General features: G+C 50.5%; 1 protein-coding gene across 1 annotated transcript in view; it reads left to right on the plus strand.

The window, feature by feature from the left end:
• Positions 1-12,765: 12,765 nt before the first annotated feature.
• The window catches only part of LOC114041558, a 26,277-nt gene continuing 21,038 nt past the window's right edge, over positions 12,766-18,004 (plus strand). Inside the window, exon 1 of the mRNA XM_027860067.1 lies at positions 12,766-13,065. Coding sequence (XP_027715868.1) covers positions 12,938-13,065 — 128 coding nt within the window. The 5' untranslated portion in view covers positions 12,766-12,937. The remainder of the gene's footprint in view (positions 13,066-18,004) is intronic.

Here is an 18,004-nt window from a genome sequence, read left to right on the forward strand (position 1 = left end):
ATGATGATGATGATGGTGATGGTGATGGTGATGGTGATGATGGTGATCATGATGATGATGATAGAGCAGCTAATATGGACCAAGCATTATGTAGCCTGGTGATACAAAGACAAAAATGAACCCTCCTATCCACAAGGAGCTTATGTTCTATTGGAGGCAACAAGATGTACATATGCAGGTATACTAACTAGAAAAACAAACAAGATAGAAGGTCATTCAAGAGGGAAACCCCACTGGTTATTCTGGGGCTCAGGAGAAACTTGGTGGAGAAGCTGGTGCTTGAACTGCATGTGTTTTGAATGAAACTGGAGATTCTAAGAAGCAAAAATGAGGAGGGAGGGCATTCCAGAGATAAGGCTCAGCCAGTGCAAGAGCATGGAGATGGGAAATGGAATGTTGCCTCTGTGGTCAGAAGGCTGGTTTGATTCTACCACCAGCAGAGGCGTGCAGCTCAAACCGGCTCCAGAGGGCTGATTGTTACCTCAGAAATCAGGGCTGGACGTGGTGTTTTGTTGGTTGTCTATGCTTAAGAAAGTGATGGAGAAAACATTAACGGTACAGATGAAACTTAAAAGTGTGTCCTGGTATGTTTTGTTTTTCCAGAGAATTGGTTGTTCACCATTTACCAACATCCCCCTGAATGGGACAGGTGAAGGGCAGTAACGTGTAATGAGGACTAGCAGATAGGAAGGAACCAGGCTATGAAGGGCTTTCAGTGCCAGACAGGGGAGTTTACATTTGATCACGGGACAATAGGGAGCCACAGAAGTTTATTGAGTAGGGGAGTGACATGGTCAGGCCTGAGCTTTAGGAAAATTCTACATATATTTTATACATAAATATGTATATGTATTGTTTTCCTCAAGAGAAGGTAGGCTCCTTGGGGACAGGGCTCTGTACTACCAGTGCCTAGCACAGTGTCTGGAGCACGGTATGCTTGGATGTTATTGATGGATTCATTTGTGACTATGGATCTGTCTCTGAACCAGAGAATGCCAGTCAATTTCCAAGTTGAAAGAGAGCTCAGCAGCCATCCAGTGCTGTCCATTCCCCTGAAGGGTCCCTTCTACAACCCAGGACGACAGGGAAGTGATCCCCCTGTCCTGGCCTGGGGGGGGAGGCCACTGCTTTCTGGTCAGCCCAGTACGCCCGTCTTAGGGTGGCTCTGATCGGCGTCCACCCGCCTGGGACTTCTGTGCGTTGTTCGGAGCTCTTATCTCTGGGGGTCCTTCTGTGGCTATGCGGGTTTGGGCCCATGGTCTATTTAGTCTCTTGGTTTAGGAGCTAGATGGTCACCCTGGTCAAGGTCACCCTGTAACCCCTTCCTCGTCCAAGAGTGTCCTCTGAGGAGCTGTGTTCTGTGGAGTGTCCAGGGGAGGTGAGGACAGGAGAGAGAGAGAGCAGCCCGCAGATTGGGAAGGCTCAGCCCAGTCCAAAAGAGCCTCGTCCACAGCTGCCCGGCAGCCCGAGGATGACAGAGCCCCAGCTGGGCTTCCCACAGTGGAGCTCATTAGAGGAAGCCACTTTAATTGGTCATGTGGGAACCACCCCCCGGGTCAGAGGAGCTGTTCCCCACGGTCCCAGGCCCCAGGGCCCAGCTGGCAAAGCAGACCTCAGCTGGGGAGAGAAGTTCTGGTCTGCAGGGACGGCAGGAGGCAGGAGAAACTTGAATGAAGCAAACTTTTAATTCCCTCAGATCCAAGAAGTTTTTACGAAGTGCTCACCATGAAGCAGGCTGGTCTAGGAGTCAGGGACGAATCGGTCCTCGCCCTCATCCTGCCAGGGAAAAGCAGAGTGAACCCACGGAAAGAATTCTTTTTTAAAATAGGCAGAATGTGCCAAGCAATTTGGGAGGTGGGAACCCTAACAACTAGCTGTCATTCAGTTGTGCCCAACTCTTCATGACCCCATTTGAGGTTTTCTTTGCAGAGATGCTGGAGTGGTTTGTCATTTCCTTCTCCAGCTCATGTTACAGATGGGGAAACTGAGGCAAACAGGGTGAGGTGACCTGCCCAGGGTCACACAGCTGGGAAGGATCCGAGGAGAGATTTGAACTCAGGAAGAGGAATCTTCCCAACTCCAGGCCCCTGCACTCTGTGCACTATGGCGCCACCTAGCGGCCCACTAACAACTAAGGACATTTTGCAGAGCAGAGATTCCAAAAGACAATGAGAAGGGAGTCCGTTCCAGGCATGGTGGACAGCCTTTGCAAAGCCATTCAGGTGGGAGGTAAATTTTGTGGATGGGAACAGCAAGTCAACTTGGTTGGAATGGAAAGTGGGTAAAGATGCTGAGCAATGAGAAATCAGTAGAGCAGCTGATGGTGCAGTAGAGACGGCACCAGGCCTGGAGTCAGCACCACCTCACTTCCTGTATGACCCTGGACAAGTCACCTCACCCTGTTTGCCTCAGTTTCCTTATCTGTAAAATGAGCTGGAGAAGGAAATGGCAAACCCCTCCAGTGTCTCTGCCAAGAAAACCCCAAATGGGGTCGTGAAGAGTCAGACCTAACTAAAAACAACAAATGGGAAATCAGCTTAAACAGATCAGCAGAGCCAGACTGGAGAGCTTTAAATAGTAAACCGAGGATTTATCAAGTGCCTCCTATGCGCCAGGCACCGTGCTCATCCCCTGAAAGTTTGTAAGCAAGGTGTAAGCAGGATTACTAGTGGGGAATACGGAGGGAGGTGCCAAGACAGAGGCCGGAGGGAGGTGAGGGGAGAGAGGGGAGTTTCAGAAGAGAGCAGGAGAGACAGAGGAAGCTGATTAAGCAGAAGGGATGGAGGGGGATGAGAGGATAGGAGAGGAATGAGGGGGTGGTGAGCGATGAAGGCATCGGGCTCCTCAATAAGGCTAAAGAAGTTAGGTGTAGGGGAGGATGAACAGGACAGTGGGAGAAGTCCCACAGGCAGTAGGATTCAGCAAGCATTTATTAAGCACCTCCTGGATGCAAGGCACTGCGGAAGCCGGAAGTGCTGGGAGTCCAGAGACAAAAGCGGGGCGTGCCTTCCATCCTACGGGGAGAGAGACAATCACGCACAGTTACCTAGGAGCAAAAGCTCTAAGGAGAGTCCTTGGGCCTCTGGCCATTGACGACTAGGCCTGCCTAGGCCCCCTGCCAAGGCAGCTTTTCCCTCCCCCTTGTATTTAACTTTGCACGTAGGTGGGTTTTGTTACTTTGTATTTATGTTTTGTGTGTGTGGAGTTATATGGAACACATATTTTTACGTAAATATTCTATACACACACATACTTGTCTCCCCATTAGAATGTGAGTACCTTGTGAATAGGCATTTTTCATTCTTTGTACTTGCATTCTCAAAACCTCACACGGTGTCTGGCACATAGTAGGTTCTCAATAAATGCTGATTGATTCATTTCAGCCACAGGGTGTTTTATAGGTGCTAAATGTTTGCAGGTGGCGCAGTGGATGGAGCGCCAGGCCTGGAGACAGAAGGACCTTAGTTCAAATTTGGCTTCAGGCACTTACTAGCTATGAGACTCTGGACAAGTCACTTAACCCTGTTTGCCTCAGCTCCTCATCTGGAGAAGGAAATGGCAAACCACTCCAGTATCCGTGCCAAGAAAACTCCAAATAGGGTCAGGAAGAGTCGGACATGACTGAATAATGTTTGCAGCCTGGACAATACCTCCTGTTCCTTTGCATAACCCACATTGATCATTAAGTCCTGGCTCCTTCAGGGTAACCCTTCTGTGATTTCTGGTAGCGATACCCAGGTCCTGAATTGCCACAGCAAACTCTTCTGTCTCCATTAACAACTCCATATGACGCAGACGTGTTCCTCACTCCTTTGTCTCCATATTGTTGGCTGGGCCGGGTCATGGGGATTCGGCCCGTGGAGGAACTCTTGGACGTCAGCTGTTTCATGGCTACGTAGATGGGTGGACCACTCTTGGTGTCATCTGACCAATCCAAGGCATGTAGACCTTTCAGACAGTCCAAAAGTATCCTGTAGGGTCAGTCATATGCCCTCAGAGCATCTAACAATCTTCTTCCCCCTATCTGGTCAAAGAGTGTTCATCCTTCTCGAGCTGGCTTAGGGCAACGGGCCCTGTGTTTCATCAGTATGAAACAGGCTTTTGTGAAGATGTTTTCCAAATCTCTTGCTGTCCATTACCTGCACAGCCCCAGTTACGACAGGTCCTGCACAGGCATTCATTCCTTTAAATGCGCTCTCCACACTGAGCTTTGTTTTGAAGGGACTCACACACATGGCCGAGTGGATCCCAGCCTTCTCTGGGATAGCCTCCTGTCTGGAGGACACCGACGTACCCTCCCCTATGCGTCACCTTGCCCACTGGTGCCATGGGATCCCAGATTCAAGTTCAAAGCCTTCACCTTCTATCTCTCCTTGGTATACATTAAGAATGTTACCTCTATTAAGTCCAAATGACACGTCTATGCTGTTGTTTGGTCTTTCAGTCGTGTCCGACTCTTTGTGACCCCATGGACCACAGCGCACCAGGCCCTTCTACCCTCCACTATCTCTGGAAGTCTGTCCAAGCTCGTGTTTCTTATTTCTATGACACTGTTTATGCATCTCATCCACTGCCATCCCCTTCTCCTTTGGCCTTCAATCCTTCCCAACATCGGGGCCTTTTCTTTTAGAAAAGAGTCCCATCTTCTCGTTAAGTGGCCAAAGTATTTAAGCTTTAGCTTCAGTATTTGACCTTCCAGTGAATAGTCTGAATTAATTTCTTTAAGTATTGAGACATGCCTATATAATTGGAGAAAGAAGACACCACTTAGTGTATTTCACAGTGGAGCCACCTAACCTGAGGCCATCCACACACATGTGATTGATGAGATGTTTTGTTCTGGCTGGCCCTTTAACCTGAAAGCCAAATCTAGTTCTGTTTAGGAAAGATGATGATGAATTCAAGGTCAGGCAGAACCATCAGGGGCTCCAACTGTCTCCATAGAAAATGTCACATTTTGTATCAATTTCTCTTGACATTATTGTGTTTATGGTGTGTTTTAAAGAGGAAAGAGTTTTCCATATGGAAACCAAATACTCTTGTATTCTCACTATATATGGGTTATCTACACACATACATATATAGGTCATATTATATATATATATATATGCTCTCACTATATATGGGTTTCATACGTATATGTGTATACACACACACACACACACACACACATATATATATGTGTTTATGGTAAATACTGGCAGCTAGGTGGGTACAGTGGATAGAGCTCCAGGCCTAGAGTCAGAAATATTCAACTTCCTGAGTTCAAATGTAGCCTCAGACACTTATGCTGTTTGCCTCAGTTTCCTCATTTGTAAAATGAGCTGGAGAAGGAAATGGCAAACCTCTCCACTATCTCTGCCAAGAAAACTCCAAATGGGCCATGGAGAGTCAGGCACAACTGAAACAACTCAATGACAACAACAAGTAAATATTGGGTTTGGTAGTGGCATTCCAGAACTCTTAACTCCCTTCTATGCTTTGTATTGTACTTATTATATAGGTGTCATATATTATATATGTATTATACATGCCATTTTTGGATGTACCATTTTTATCTTTATAAGCCCTGTGCCTTAGACAAAGCAGGCTCTTAACAACTATTTGTGGAGTTGAGTTCTGGGGCGTATGATCTCAGGTGCTGACCTTGACAAGCAGCAGGTAAGAATGAGACAGGAGTCCCAGGAGGAGCCTAATGGGTCCCAGAACTGCTCCTGCTGCCGCAACCCCACGTGCTTCTCTAGACCTGACCCTCCCCTCCCACTCCCAGAGAGCACAAAAAAGTTGTACTTTTAGTAAGTATTTGTTGAGAGAAAGATGATGGTTTCCAGCTGCTCCTCAGGTTGGCCTAATTAATGGCCAGGAATCATTGATGGAAATTATTAGCTCCTGGGATGAAAGTTTGCTCTTTCTCCTGAGACATCCCCAATTCCCTTTCCAAGCAGTGTTTTTTCTCCAATTAGTGACACACTAACTGAAGCTCTGGGAAGGCTAAAAGTTCATGGAATATATTGCCTGTTAGTTTGGTCCATCCATTCCCCTGAGCAATAGATGTGCAAGTTGTTTTATCAGTTCTACTTACAGAATTATAGAACCTAAGGGCTGGAGGAAACTTGGGACATTGAGCATAAGACATCAGGGCCAGAAGGGCCCTTAAGACATAGAGCACAGGACATCAGGGCTGGAGACTACCCAAGAACATAGAGCACAGGATATCAGGGCTGGATGGCTTAGTTCAGTTCAATTCAACATTTATTAAAGGCCTACCATGTACCAGGCACTAGGCTTGGTGCTATGGATACAAAGAGAAAAACAAACCAGTTGGTGCCTTCAAGGAGTTACACTCTAGGAGGGGATATGAGAGAGACAGAGAGACAGAGAGACAGAGAGAGAGAGAGAGAGAAACAAACAGGGGATCAGCAAGTCTTTTGTAGGAGTTGGAACCTAAACTGTGCTTCCAAGGAAAACAGGAAACAAGCATTTATTTAGCACCTACTATGTGGCAAGTATTTTACAAATAGGATTATTGTGCCCATTTTACAGATGGGGAAACTGAGGCAGACAGAAATTAAATGATTTGTCCAAGGTCACACAGCTAATAAGTGTCTGAGGCTGGATTTGAACTTAGTCTTTCTGGAGTCTTTGTGACTCCAGGCCCAGCATTCTATCCATTATGCTACCTAACTGCCCCTTGGGATTCTGGAAAGCAGAGAACAGGAGGCAGAACAGTCCAGGCATGGAGAGCACAGGGAAGAATGTGATATAAGTCTGGAAAGGTAAATAGGCATATTGTGGAGATCCTTAATGTAAGACTGAGGGTTTATATTTTATCTTATGGATAACAGGGAGTCACAGAAGATTCTTGAGCAGGTGACTGACTTGGTTGAAGATGAGTTTTAAGAATTTTTTTTAAGTTTTTCTGGGAGAGCAAGGAATAGTTTACCTATCAGATTTATGGATAACAGAAGAATTCATACCTAAACAGGAAATAGAGAACATTAAGAAAAGCAAAATGGATAACTTTGATTACATTAAATTGAAAAGTTTTTGCACAAACAAAGCCAATGCAACTAAGATTAGAAGGAAGGTAGAAAATTGAGAAAGAATTTTTACGACCAGTCTGTCTGATAAGGGCCTCATTTCTCAAATACATAGAGAATTAAGTCAAATCTATAAGAATACAAGTCATCCCCCAATTGCTAAATGGTCAAAGGATATGAACAGGCAGTTCTCAGATGAAGAAATTAAAGCCATCTATAGTCACATGAAAAAATGCTGTAAATCACTACTGATTAGAGAAATGCAAATGAAAATAACGCTGAGGTACCACATCACACCTATCAGATTGGCCAACATGACAAAACAGGAAAATGATAAATGTTGGAGAAGATGTGGGAAAATTGGAACACTAATGCATTGTTGGTGGAGTTGTGAAATGATCCAACCATTTTGGAGAGCAATTTGGAACTATGCCCAAAGGGCTGTAAAAATGTGCATACCCTTTGACCCAGCAATAGCACTTCTAGGGCTACATCCCAGAGAGATCATGCAAATGGGAAAAGGACCCACGTGCACAAAAATATTTATAGCTTCTCTTTTTGTGGTGGCCAAAAATTGGAAATTGAGGGGATGCCCATCAGCTGGGGAATGGCTGAGCAAGTTGTGGTATACGAACGTAATGGAATACTATTGTGCTATAAGAAATGATGAACAGGCTGACTTCAGAAAAACCTTGAAAGACTTGTATGATCTGATGCTGAGTGAAGTTAGCAGAACCAGAAGCATGTTGTACACAGTAACAGCCACATTGTGTGATGACTAATTTTGATAAACTTAACCCTTCTCAGCCATACAAGGATCTAAGACATTCCCAAAGGTCTCATGATGGAAAACGCTCTCCACATCCAAAGAAAGAACTATGGAGTTTGAATGCAGATCGAAGCATACTATTTGCTATTTTTTTTCTTCTGTTGTGTTTTGTTTCCTCTTTCTGGTGGTTCCTCCTATTGGTTCTAATTCTTACTTATAACATCACTAATGTGAAAATATGTTTAATAGGAATGTAAATGTATAGCCTGTATCAGATTGTGCACTGACTTGGGGAGGGAGGGGGAGAAAAATTTAAAACTCAAAAGCTTATGGAAGTGATTGTGGATAATTCAAAATTAATTAATTAAATTTTTAAAAAAAAGAATATCAGTTTCTCATCTGTATGGACAATGGATTGGAAGCAGGGATCTCCGTTAGGAGGCTGCTGTAATAGTCCAGGCAACTGATCATGAGGGCCCAAATAAAGGTCAAGGCCGTGTAAGTGGAGGGAATGGAATGGATGTCAGAGACGTCACACGGATAGACTTCAGACTGCAGCTGAAAAGGGTGTGGAGAGGCCGTAGAGGAAAGAGCCCAGGACGACTCCAGGTTCGCCCATGGGGACAACCAGGCAGGTCGGGAACCTAACATTAGGCCTCAGGAGAACACAAAGCAATGTTGCAATTTGCATTTCATCTCAACTGGGCACTGTCCTTTCAAACTCGGTCTCGTTTTTGGTGACTCTCCCCTCCAATGAAGAAGCTTCTCTTGCAGCTTCTGCAACCACTAACCGCCCCAGAGGCCGCTGACATTCCAAACTCACGAGGTCACTACTGAAGGGATGCAGACACAACATGACAGGAGTTAGCAAGGACCCAGGAGCAAGGCGGCTGAGTTCCAGCTCCCTGCCCTACCTGCCATGTGGGTAGGATTGCCATGACCCCAGGGCAGGGAAGGATGCTGTCCTTCTCTGCCCCTCCACGGAGTTATATCTTGCTCCCTGGAGAGTCACAGTCGAGAGACCCCAATAGCAAACTGCCGTCATGGGCCAGGGGAGGACCATAAGTCCTCCCGAAACGACAAGTCCTTTCAGCACCGGGCCACCGCGTGACTAGAAGCAGCCAGCGGGAAGGTCCTCATCTGGAAAGGCCCAAATGATGTCACCGCGTCCTTAGAGTCCCCAAAGTTCAAGGGGAGATCTCTGCTCCCAATGCCTATGATGACCCTTCTAGGATCATTCAACCTCCCCGCCCTCTTCCCTATCAAACGTTTGCTGTCCTCAGCACAGCAGCTGGGGTGCCTTCTTCACATCAGTCCACATGCCCAGTCCAGGAAGGCTCTCTGGATCCAGGGGAGGCTCCATCATCCTTCTGTGTGCCACCCTCGGTGCCCAACACCGGTCTCAAAATAGCTCACGTGGCACAAATCTCCAATTCGAAGCCTGGAGAGAGCCTAAGCCTCCCCGCGCTGTGGGCTGGAGGGCCCAAGTCCAGCCAGAAAGAGTTAGCAAAAGGCACCAAGGAGCAAGCTTCCATGGTTGGCTTAATACTTACTACATTGCTGTCCCAACCCAAGCAAACGGGGAAAAGGTAAAGAAAAAAAATAACAGAAAGAAAATGGGAGGAGGGAGGGATCCGAGCCAACAGAGAAAAGGAAAAGGGGAAGACTGGGATTAGCCTCTCAGAGAAAGAAACTGACCTCAGCTAAGTCCCCAGGACACAGTGGGGATCTGCTCGCAGGCATCAGGGACCTGGCTCCCCAGGAAGTCGTGCCCTTGCTCTGCTGGGGGGGGCCAGGAAAGGCCTCTTGCAAGAAGTGGTACTCGAAGGAAACGAGGGGTTCTGAGAGTCGGAGAGGAGGAGGCCCAGTGTACCAGGCATGGGACACAGCAGGTGCAAAGACACGGTGAGGGTAGCAAGAAGGCCCGTCTGGGCCAAATCACACAACACGTCTCTCGATGTCAGAGCCGGGAGGGGACTTTGCTGTTGTTTGGTTATATCAGTTGGGTCTGACTCTTCGTGACCCATTTTGGAGTTTTCTTGGCAAAAATACTAGAGTGGCTTGCCATTTTCTTGTCCAGTTCATTTTAAAGATGAGGAAACTGAGGCCACCAGGGTTAAGTGACTTATCCAGGGTCACACAGCTAGTGAGTGTCTAAGGCCGAATTTGAACTCAGGTCTTCCAGACTCCAGGGTCAACGCTCTATCCACTGTACCACCTTGCTGCCCCGGAAGGAGCCTCACCTCATAATCATAACTGACCCTGAGGGCGGATTGAGACTTTTTTTTTGGACATGGCCAATGTGTGAATTTGTTTTGACTATACATATTTGTTACAAGGGCTGTTGTTTTCCTTTCTTTTTAAATTGGAGAAAAGGTCGGGACACGGTGAGAAGGTGGATTTTACATAAAACAAAAAAAATCGGGGCAGCTAGGTGGCACAGTGGATACAGTACTGGCTCTGAAGTCAGGAGGACCTGAGTTCAAATCTGGCCTCAGACCAAACACTTGACACTTACTAGCTGTGTGACCCTGGGCAAGTCACTTAACCCCAATTGCCTTAAAAAAAAATCATTTAACATACCAACCCCACAGTCATAATAACAGTGGCGCCTCACATGGCACTGTGAGACCCAGCGAATCTTCTGCCATCATTGTCTCCCGGCACCTCACTCCCTGGGGAAGGGGGTGCTCCCGGGCGTGGGCTCATCACACATCTCCTGCCAAAGAGAAGGCTAAAGCCCTGCGGTGGCCAAGATGGGATCTGATCCCTGATTTTCATACGCACAGCTGGTTCTTGGGTAGAGAACTCCTACGTGCCTTCGACCTCAACTTTTCAGGCTCCAAGGAGCTGGAGCGAATCAAACACCAAGGCTGGGAGGGCTTGCAAAGATTACCAAGGGGCAATTAGGTGGTGCTGTGGATGGAGTACCGGCCCTAGAGTCAGGAGGACCCAGGTGAAGCCAACCTCAGATCCATTATACTTACTAGCTGTGTGACCCTAGGCAAGTCACTTAACCCCGATTGCCTCACCAAAAAAAAAAAAAAAAAAAAAAGAAGACTATCTAGTCAAAGCCCCTCACCTTTTTTTTTTTTCTTCCCAGAGGAGGAAACTGAGGCCCGGGGACGGAAAGTGACAAATGCCTGAAGTTCCCAGAGTGAGCCAGGCCTTCCAAGTCCCTAACTCGGGGCTTTTTTCCCAAGTACATGTTCAGTTATTTGGTAAAAGTGTATCTAGTGCTCTGGCGTGCAGAGTCTTGGAGAGACAGTGGAGGGAGAGAGAATGAATGAATGAATGAGGGAATGAATGGATGTGTGATGACTGAATGAACGAATGAGTGATGAGTGCATGGATGAAAAAAGCACAGTGCTAAGTGCCGAAGGTACATAACAGGGTGTCAGACCGTCCCTACTTTCCAGACACTCACATGCTAAAGGGCAGACAGGACTGCAACAGCTTCTCATCCTCAATGCCTTGGGTAGCCTGGGGGGCAGGCCTGGCCTGTTGGAGGGGGGGTCTGGGGTCAGCCTTGTTCTCTCTGGTTCCTGGGGCAGACCCAGGCAATGGGGGGATGGCCAAGAAGCCAGTCTAGGCCCAGTGAGGAAAATTTCCAGGAGCGGAGCGGGCTGTCCCTAGAGCTGGTGGCCCTCCTTCCTTGGAGGCCTCCAAGCAGAGGCCGCATGACCATCGCTATGTTTCTCCGTCAAGGACAGTTTGGACTGACGGCCGCCAACGTCCCTTCCAACCCTGACCTTCTACTGTGACTCTGAGGCAGAATAAGCCGGGCTCAGGATGCTAGGAATCCAAGCGTGCGCCATCCCTAGTTGGGAGGGTAAAGGGGTAAGCCCCAGCCTCTGGGACACAGAGAGGGACGGACGGCACTCCAGTGAGAGGAGTGGGGGGGGACGGGATGAGGTGTTCTGGGTGTCAGGAAGGCCCTCCTTTTACAGAGAGGGAAACTGAGGCTCGGAGAAAGGGGAGACGACGAGTCGGGGCTTGATCCAGCGGTCTCTGGGTTCTCCATTCTAGGTGTGACTCCAGTGACCTTGGTACGACGAGGAATCCGATTAAAAAAACATTTAGACTCGACATCTCCCGGACACTGGGCCAAGTGTTTCCCATAACAAGACAGAAACAAGGCAGCCTTTGCCCTCGCCAAACTCCCATTCTGCTGGGGACGGAACTCGAACACAGAGGACTAAATACAAAATCCAGGCACGCACACATAGTGCAGAGGAATGTCAAATAGGATGCAGCGCCTGAGCTGGGTCCTGGAGGAAGGCAGAGACCTGAGCTCAAATCCAGCCTCAGACATTTACACATGTGTGACCCTGGACAAGTCACTTAACCCCGGTCTGCCTCAGGCTCTTTAACTGTAAACGGGGGGGTGGCCACGGCCCCTATCTCACTAGCACTTTGCGACCCTCGAAGCTTCAGGGAAGTGCTACTTGGATCAGCAGCTGCACCCTGGCAGCTCTGGGGAGGACAGGCCGGAGCGGCCCGCAGCCCCTGGCCTAGCCCGGGGAGAGGGGCTTAGGGCCTGCACGGGGCTGGAGGCGGTGACGGAGCAGAGATGGTCTGGAGACAGAGAACGGACACATTGCTCTCCGGGCCTCAGTTTCCCCATCTGTAAAATGGGAGAGGGGAAGGAGACCAGAGTTGCACCGGACGAATTTGCTGGATGACGTCCTTCCTAAGTTTAAAAACCAATGCAGAGAGACAGGCAAGGTAAGCTCCCCTCCATCTTCTTCCTCGGGCTGCATACTGCGCCCTCACTGGGCATGCGCGTCGCGGCCTCCTTCTGGACTACATTTCCCAGAAGTTTCTAACGCGCCGCCGGGCGGAGACGCCGCGGGTTGTTATGGAGACGAGCACGCGCAGAGAGAAAGGGCGTAAACGGTGGGGGGGGGTGCGGCGTGGCCAAGGAGCCCCCTTTGATTGGCGGACGGCACGCGACGGTTCGAGGCGGCGCATGCTCTGAGAGGCCGTGGTGTTTTTCCTCGTCGCCTCTCCTTAGCTACGCAACCGGGGCCTCTCCGGGACGCGGGAGGCGATAGCCGGCGGACCCCGTATACATGGCCCAGCGGCCGGCCCGTGGGAAGCCGGGCGCTGCCGAGACCTTGGGGAAATGGAGCCCGCGGGGAATTCCCGAAGGCGTAGGCCCGGGAGGCGGTCTGCGCCTGCGCAGATCCGCGGCGGGGATAGCGATGCGCGCGCAGCCCCGGCCTCCGAAGTAGCAACGAACAGCCCGTCCAGGTGAGCGGGGGAGCGGAGCCGGGAAAGGGGAAGGCCGCGGGTGTTGCGTGGCGACCGCTGCGCCCGCCCTCCTGTGACGTCATCGCCAGTCCCGTCCCGCCGCCCCGCCCTCCTGTGACGTCATCGCCAGTCCCGTCCCGCCGCCCCGCCTTCCTGTGACGTCATCGCCAGTCCCCGCCCCCGCCGGGAGCGGACCTCAGGGTCACCTTGGCAACCGCCCCGCCCTCCCTCGTGACGTCATGCCCTCAGCTTCTCCCCCAGGGACCCAGAGTCCAAGCTCCACGCGGGCCCCTTTTACAGATGGGAAGACCGAGTCCTCCCTGCGGCCCTGGTTCGAGGGAGTGGGGCCTGGACCATCCGTGTGCTTACCCGCGCAGCCCCGACACCCCGTCCCTGGTCTGTCACGTTCTCGATTCCCGAGATCTCAAGGCCTGGGAAGGGTGCTCGGGCTGTTGGGGAGTGGGCGGCAGAGAAGCCCTCCCTTCGCCGTCCCCCTTCTCAGAGCTCTGGCCTGGAACCCTGGAGGTCACTGCGCACGCTGCCCTTTTTTTAGCCGAGGAGAAACTGAGGTTCAAAGATGGTGGGGTGCTTTACACGGCTCTCCGTGCAAATTCAGCAAAAGGCCCTAGGAAGTCGGAGATGGGGAGGGGGTTCCTTTGTGGTCTCCTTCACAGCCGGGGCTTCTTTTTGTGGCCCCCCCCCCCCCCCCCCCCCCGCGCGCTTGGCACATAGTAGGCGTTTAATAAATGTTGATTGAGTGAATGAATTCTGGGACACCGCTGCTGGGTCATCTGGATGTCCTCTGAAGCTTAGTCAGTCAACAAGCTTTTGTTAAGCACTGACTTTGTTAAACAGCCCCTGCCTTCAGGGAGCTCACCTTCTAAAAAGGAGACACCTTAGATAGATCCAAGATCTGTAGAGGTGGGAGGTCATCTGGGGGGAAGGTCCTAGCCGCACCTGGAAAGGCCTCCTGCAGAAGGTGGGATTTGAGCTGAGTCTGGAAGAAAACCAAGGAAGCTGAGAGGGAGGGCATTGCCAGGGCACGGGGGCCACGGCCAGGGCAAAGACTCAGAGAGCTCCGCTCCTGCATCAGCACCTACCTGCTGGACAGCTCCCTGGGGGTGTCTCCTGCCAGCTCCAATCCAACATCTCTAACGTAGAACGCACTTCCCCCCACCACCCAGGCTCCCTCCAGACGTCCCTATTTGGGGACACCCCCCGCCTCAGAGTCAGGCTGTGACTTGTGCCTCAGTGTCCTTCCTGTGTTTCCCTTCTCTCCACTCAGTCCCTCATCACCTGCCTCATGCCTGGGCTATTGAAATAATCTCCCAATTGCCTCAAGCCCCTCTCTCCCTCCTATCTTCCATAGTGCCTAGTGAACGTTCCTAGAGCACCCCATCTGTAAAATTCCCTTCGGCTCTCTGTTGCCTTAGGATAAAATAGAAACTCTTCCCCCTGGCATCTGAATAAAGGGCTCCTCCCTTTTCCATACTCTCTTCACATTACTTCCCGTAGTGCCTTCTCCTGGACATCCCAATCCAGCCAACCTCAAAGGGGCAAGTCCTCGCCCACCTCCAGGCCTGGGGTGCCCCTCCTCTTCACCTTAGTGTCTGAGAAACCCCAGCTGCCTTCAAGGCTCCTGTGTAGTGATGGAAATTAAGGTAAACTGAGACACAAAGTTCCAAGCGCATTCTTTTTTTTATATCTTTTTTCATTTTTTTATTAATTTATTTTGATTTATCAGCAATCCCTTCTATATGCTTTTGAGTTTAAAATTTTTCTCCCCCTTCCTCCCCAACACCCTCCCCAACATGGCGCACAATCTGATATAGGTTATACATATACATTCCTATTAAACATATTTTCACATTAGTGATGTTATAAGTAAAAATTAGAACCAATAGGAGGAACCATCAGAAAGAGGAAATGAAACACAGCAGAAGAAAAAAATAGCAAATAGTGTGCTTCGATCTGCATTCAAACTCCATAGTTGTTTCTTCTATGTGGCTAGCATTTTCCATCACGAGACCTTTGGAGATGTCTTAGATCCTTGTATTGCTGGGAAGAGCTAAGTCTGTCAACATTAGTCGTCACACGTCGTGGTTGTTACTGTGTACGACGTTCTCCTGGTTCTGCTCACTTCCCTCAGCATCAGACCATACAAGTCTTTCCAGGTTTTTCTGAAGTCCGCCTGCTCATCATTTCTTATAGCACAATAGTATTCCATCACATTCATATGCCACGACTTGCTCAGCCATTCCCCAGCTGATGGGCATCCCCTCACTTTCCAATTCTTGGCCACCACAAAAAGAGCTGCTGTGAATATTGTTGTACATGTGGGTCTTTTTCCCATTTGTGTGATATCTTTGGGATACAGCCCTAGAAGAAGCGCATTCATTTTACTGGTAAGGCTTTCTTCTTGTTCAATCACGTCCGACTCTTGGTGACCCCATTTGGGGTTTCCTTGGCAGAGATAGTGAAGCAGTTTGCCATTTCCTTCTCCAGCTCATTTTACAGATGAGGAAACTGAGGCAAACAGGGTGAAGTGACTTGCCCAGGGTCACACAGCTAGAAGTGTCTGAGACTGAATTTGAACTCAGTAATAGGACTCCAGGCCTGGAGCTCTCGGCATTATGGTGCTTCCTACATGGTAAGGCTGGCAATTCCCAATAAAAAGGGTCAGTCAGAAGACTGGAAGGCTTCCGAGCCCTCCTGGAGCTTGGGGAAGTAGAGGCCTGCCTGCTCATAGAGGCTGAGGTGCCCTCAATGAGGAGGAGGAGGAGGAGGAGGACGGCCTGATTGGCTGGATGGCAGCAGCCCCACTCTGGTCTTGTGGCCAAAGCCCGCTCGCGGTGGCGTCCACCTGTGTGGCAAGAGAGCGTCTCAGGGCAGCCGGTCAGACTTCCTGGCGCCCGCCTGCATGGGGCAGGGCTCAGCAGCAGAGAACAGAGCTCCCCTCGTTGTGTGGGCAGGAAGATGTGGGCAACTCTTTCTTGGACTTCAGGTGACTGTGAGACAGCTTAGCTCAGAGAGAGATGGAGCCCGGCTCAGGTGACTTGATGCCACATTGGATTGATACCTGGTAGAATCAGCTACAAAATGGAACCCGCCTCGCTGGCTTTCCCCGAGGCTGGTACCCCCAGAGGCCTTGCCTAGCTCTCTCTCCTTTGGATGTGGCCCTGGTGTCTCTCCTCTCCCATGCTGTCCTCCAGGCTCTTTAGGGATGCTATCCCCAGGCACTCACCCCCTCCTTCTGCGCCTTTTGCACGGTGGTAGAGGAGGTGCTGTGGACAGTGCCTTAGCCTGAGGAACTTCAGAGCCCGGCTCAGACACTTTGTAGCCAAGTGACCCTGGGCAAATGGCTTCACCGCGTTCTGCCTCAGTTTCCTCATCTGTAAAATGGAGGTAATAATGGCCCCCCAGGTTGTGTGAGGCTTAAGTGGGGTAACCTTTGGTTTTTTTTTTTAATCGTTTTTATTAATTTATTTTGATTTGTCAACAATCACTTCCATAAGCTTTTGAGTTTAAAATTTTTCTCCCCCTTCCTCCCCACTACCCTCCCCAAGATGTCGCACAATCTGATATAGGCTATACATTTACATTCCTGTTAAACATATTTTCACATTAGTGATATTGTAACTGAAACTTAAAACCAATAGGAGGAACCATCAGAAAGAGGAAACGAAACTCAAGGGAAGAGAAAACAAAGGGTCATTTCCATTGCCCCAGCCTGGCTGGTGTTGGAGGTTGAACCACTGGACAGTGTCTTGAGAGAAGGGAAATGGGGGGAGCTGAGGCCCAGAGGGAACAGCAGCCCCAGCTGTCCCTCTGTTCCCAGGCCCAGGGCTCTGCATCCTGGCCACAGCCTGAGCTACACAGAAGCGTTGACTTCTTGCTGGAGACAGCCTGGGCCTTCTGGTTCCTCCCATCTGTGTATCCCTGCCCAGCCCAGTGTAGTACCCAACCAAAATCTGCAGCCACGCCCAGACGGTTCCAGGACAACAGGGCACCATAGCTGAAGGGCACTCCCTCACACGGCTGGAGCATGACGTCTGGGCTGGGGAGAGGCCTGTGGAGCTCACCTGAACACCGGTACAACGCTGGGGGCTTTGTGGCTGGGAGGAGCCCTGCCCACTTCTTCGGCCTCAGTTTCACTTCTGGGGTGGTGGGAGTCTTGGCTCTGTGGCAGTGACAGCTGACTTCTCTCTGGCCCTCGGTTAAGTTTTCTGTAGGGGTGATGCAAGATTGTTGGCCTGGGACAGAGGACAAACAAGGAAGTATAGAAAAGAAGCAGGTCGCCTCGCTGTCCCTCGGCTTCTGGGGTGGAGGGGGGAGGGGTCGCCCATCCCCATCTGTTCCCTGACTCCTTGTCCCCAGGGTGCTTCCAGGAGGCTGCTGGGGGAGGCCCTGTTTCCAGGAACTTTCCTGGGAGCAGCTTCTCGCTTCACCCCCTCCCTGAAGAGGCGCCTTCTCAATAGGTGTGGGGCTTTGGGGTGGGCAAGAATGAGGGGCACCCTTAGGACCAGCCTGTAGCTGTGGGGGCTGTTAGCCCTGACTTTCATCAAGGAAGCCCAGGGGCCTGAGCCCAAGTAGAAGCAGTGTGTGGGGCTTTGTGGAGCCCACAAGACTGGGCCCTGGGTTGGGGGAGGGTCCAAGCACGGACCTAGAGCTGGCCCTACTCCATACTGGGGAGCCCCCCAAGACTGGGCCCTGGGATGAAGCAGGAGAGGCATGGCCCCACCCTGCACTGGGGAGCCCCTCAGTCCTGAGCCTTGGGATGGGGGGGCAGGCACTGCCCTGGAGCCGGCCCTGCCGTGCACTGGGGAGGCCCTGGGACTCAGCCTTGGGATGGGGGGCAGGCACTGCCCTGGAGCCGGCCCCGCCATGCACTCGGGAGCCCCTAGGACTCAGCCTTGGGATGGGAGGGTAGGCACTGCCC

The sequence above is a fragment of the Vombatus ursinus genome, unplaced genomic scaffold, assembly GCF_900497805.2.
Source record: "Vombatus ursinus unplaced genomic scaffold, bare-nosed wombat genome assembly UNPS02014175.1, whole genome shotgun sequence".
NCBI lineage: Eukaryota > Metazoa > Chordata > Mammalia > Diprotodontia > Vombatidae > Vombatus > Vombatus ursinus.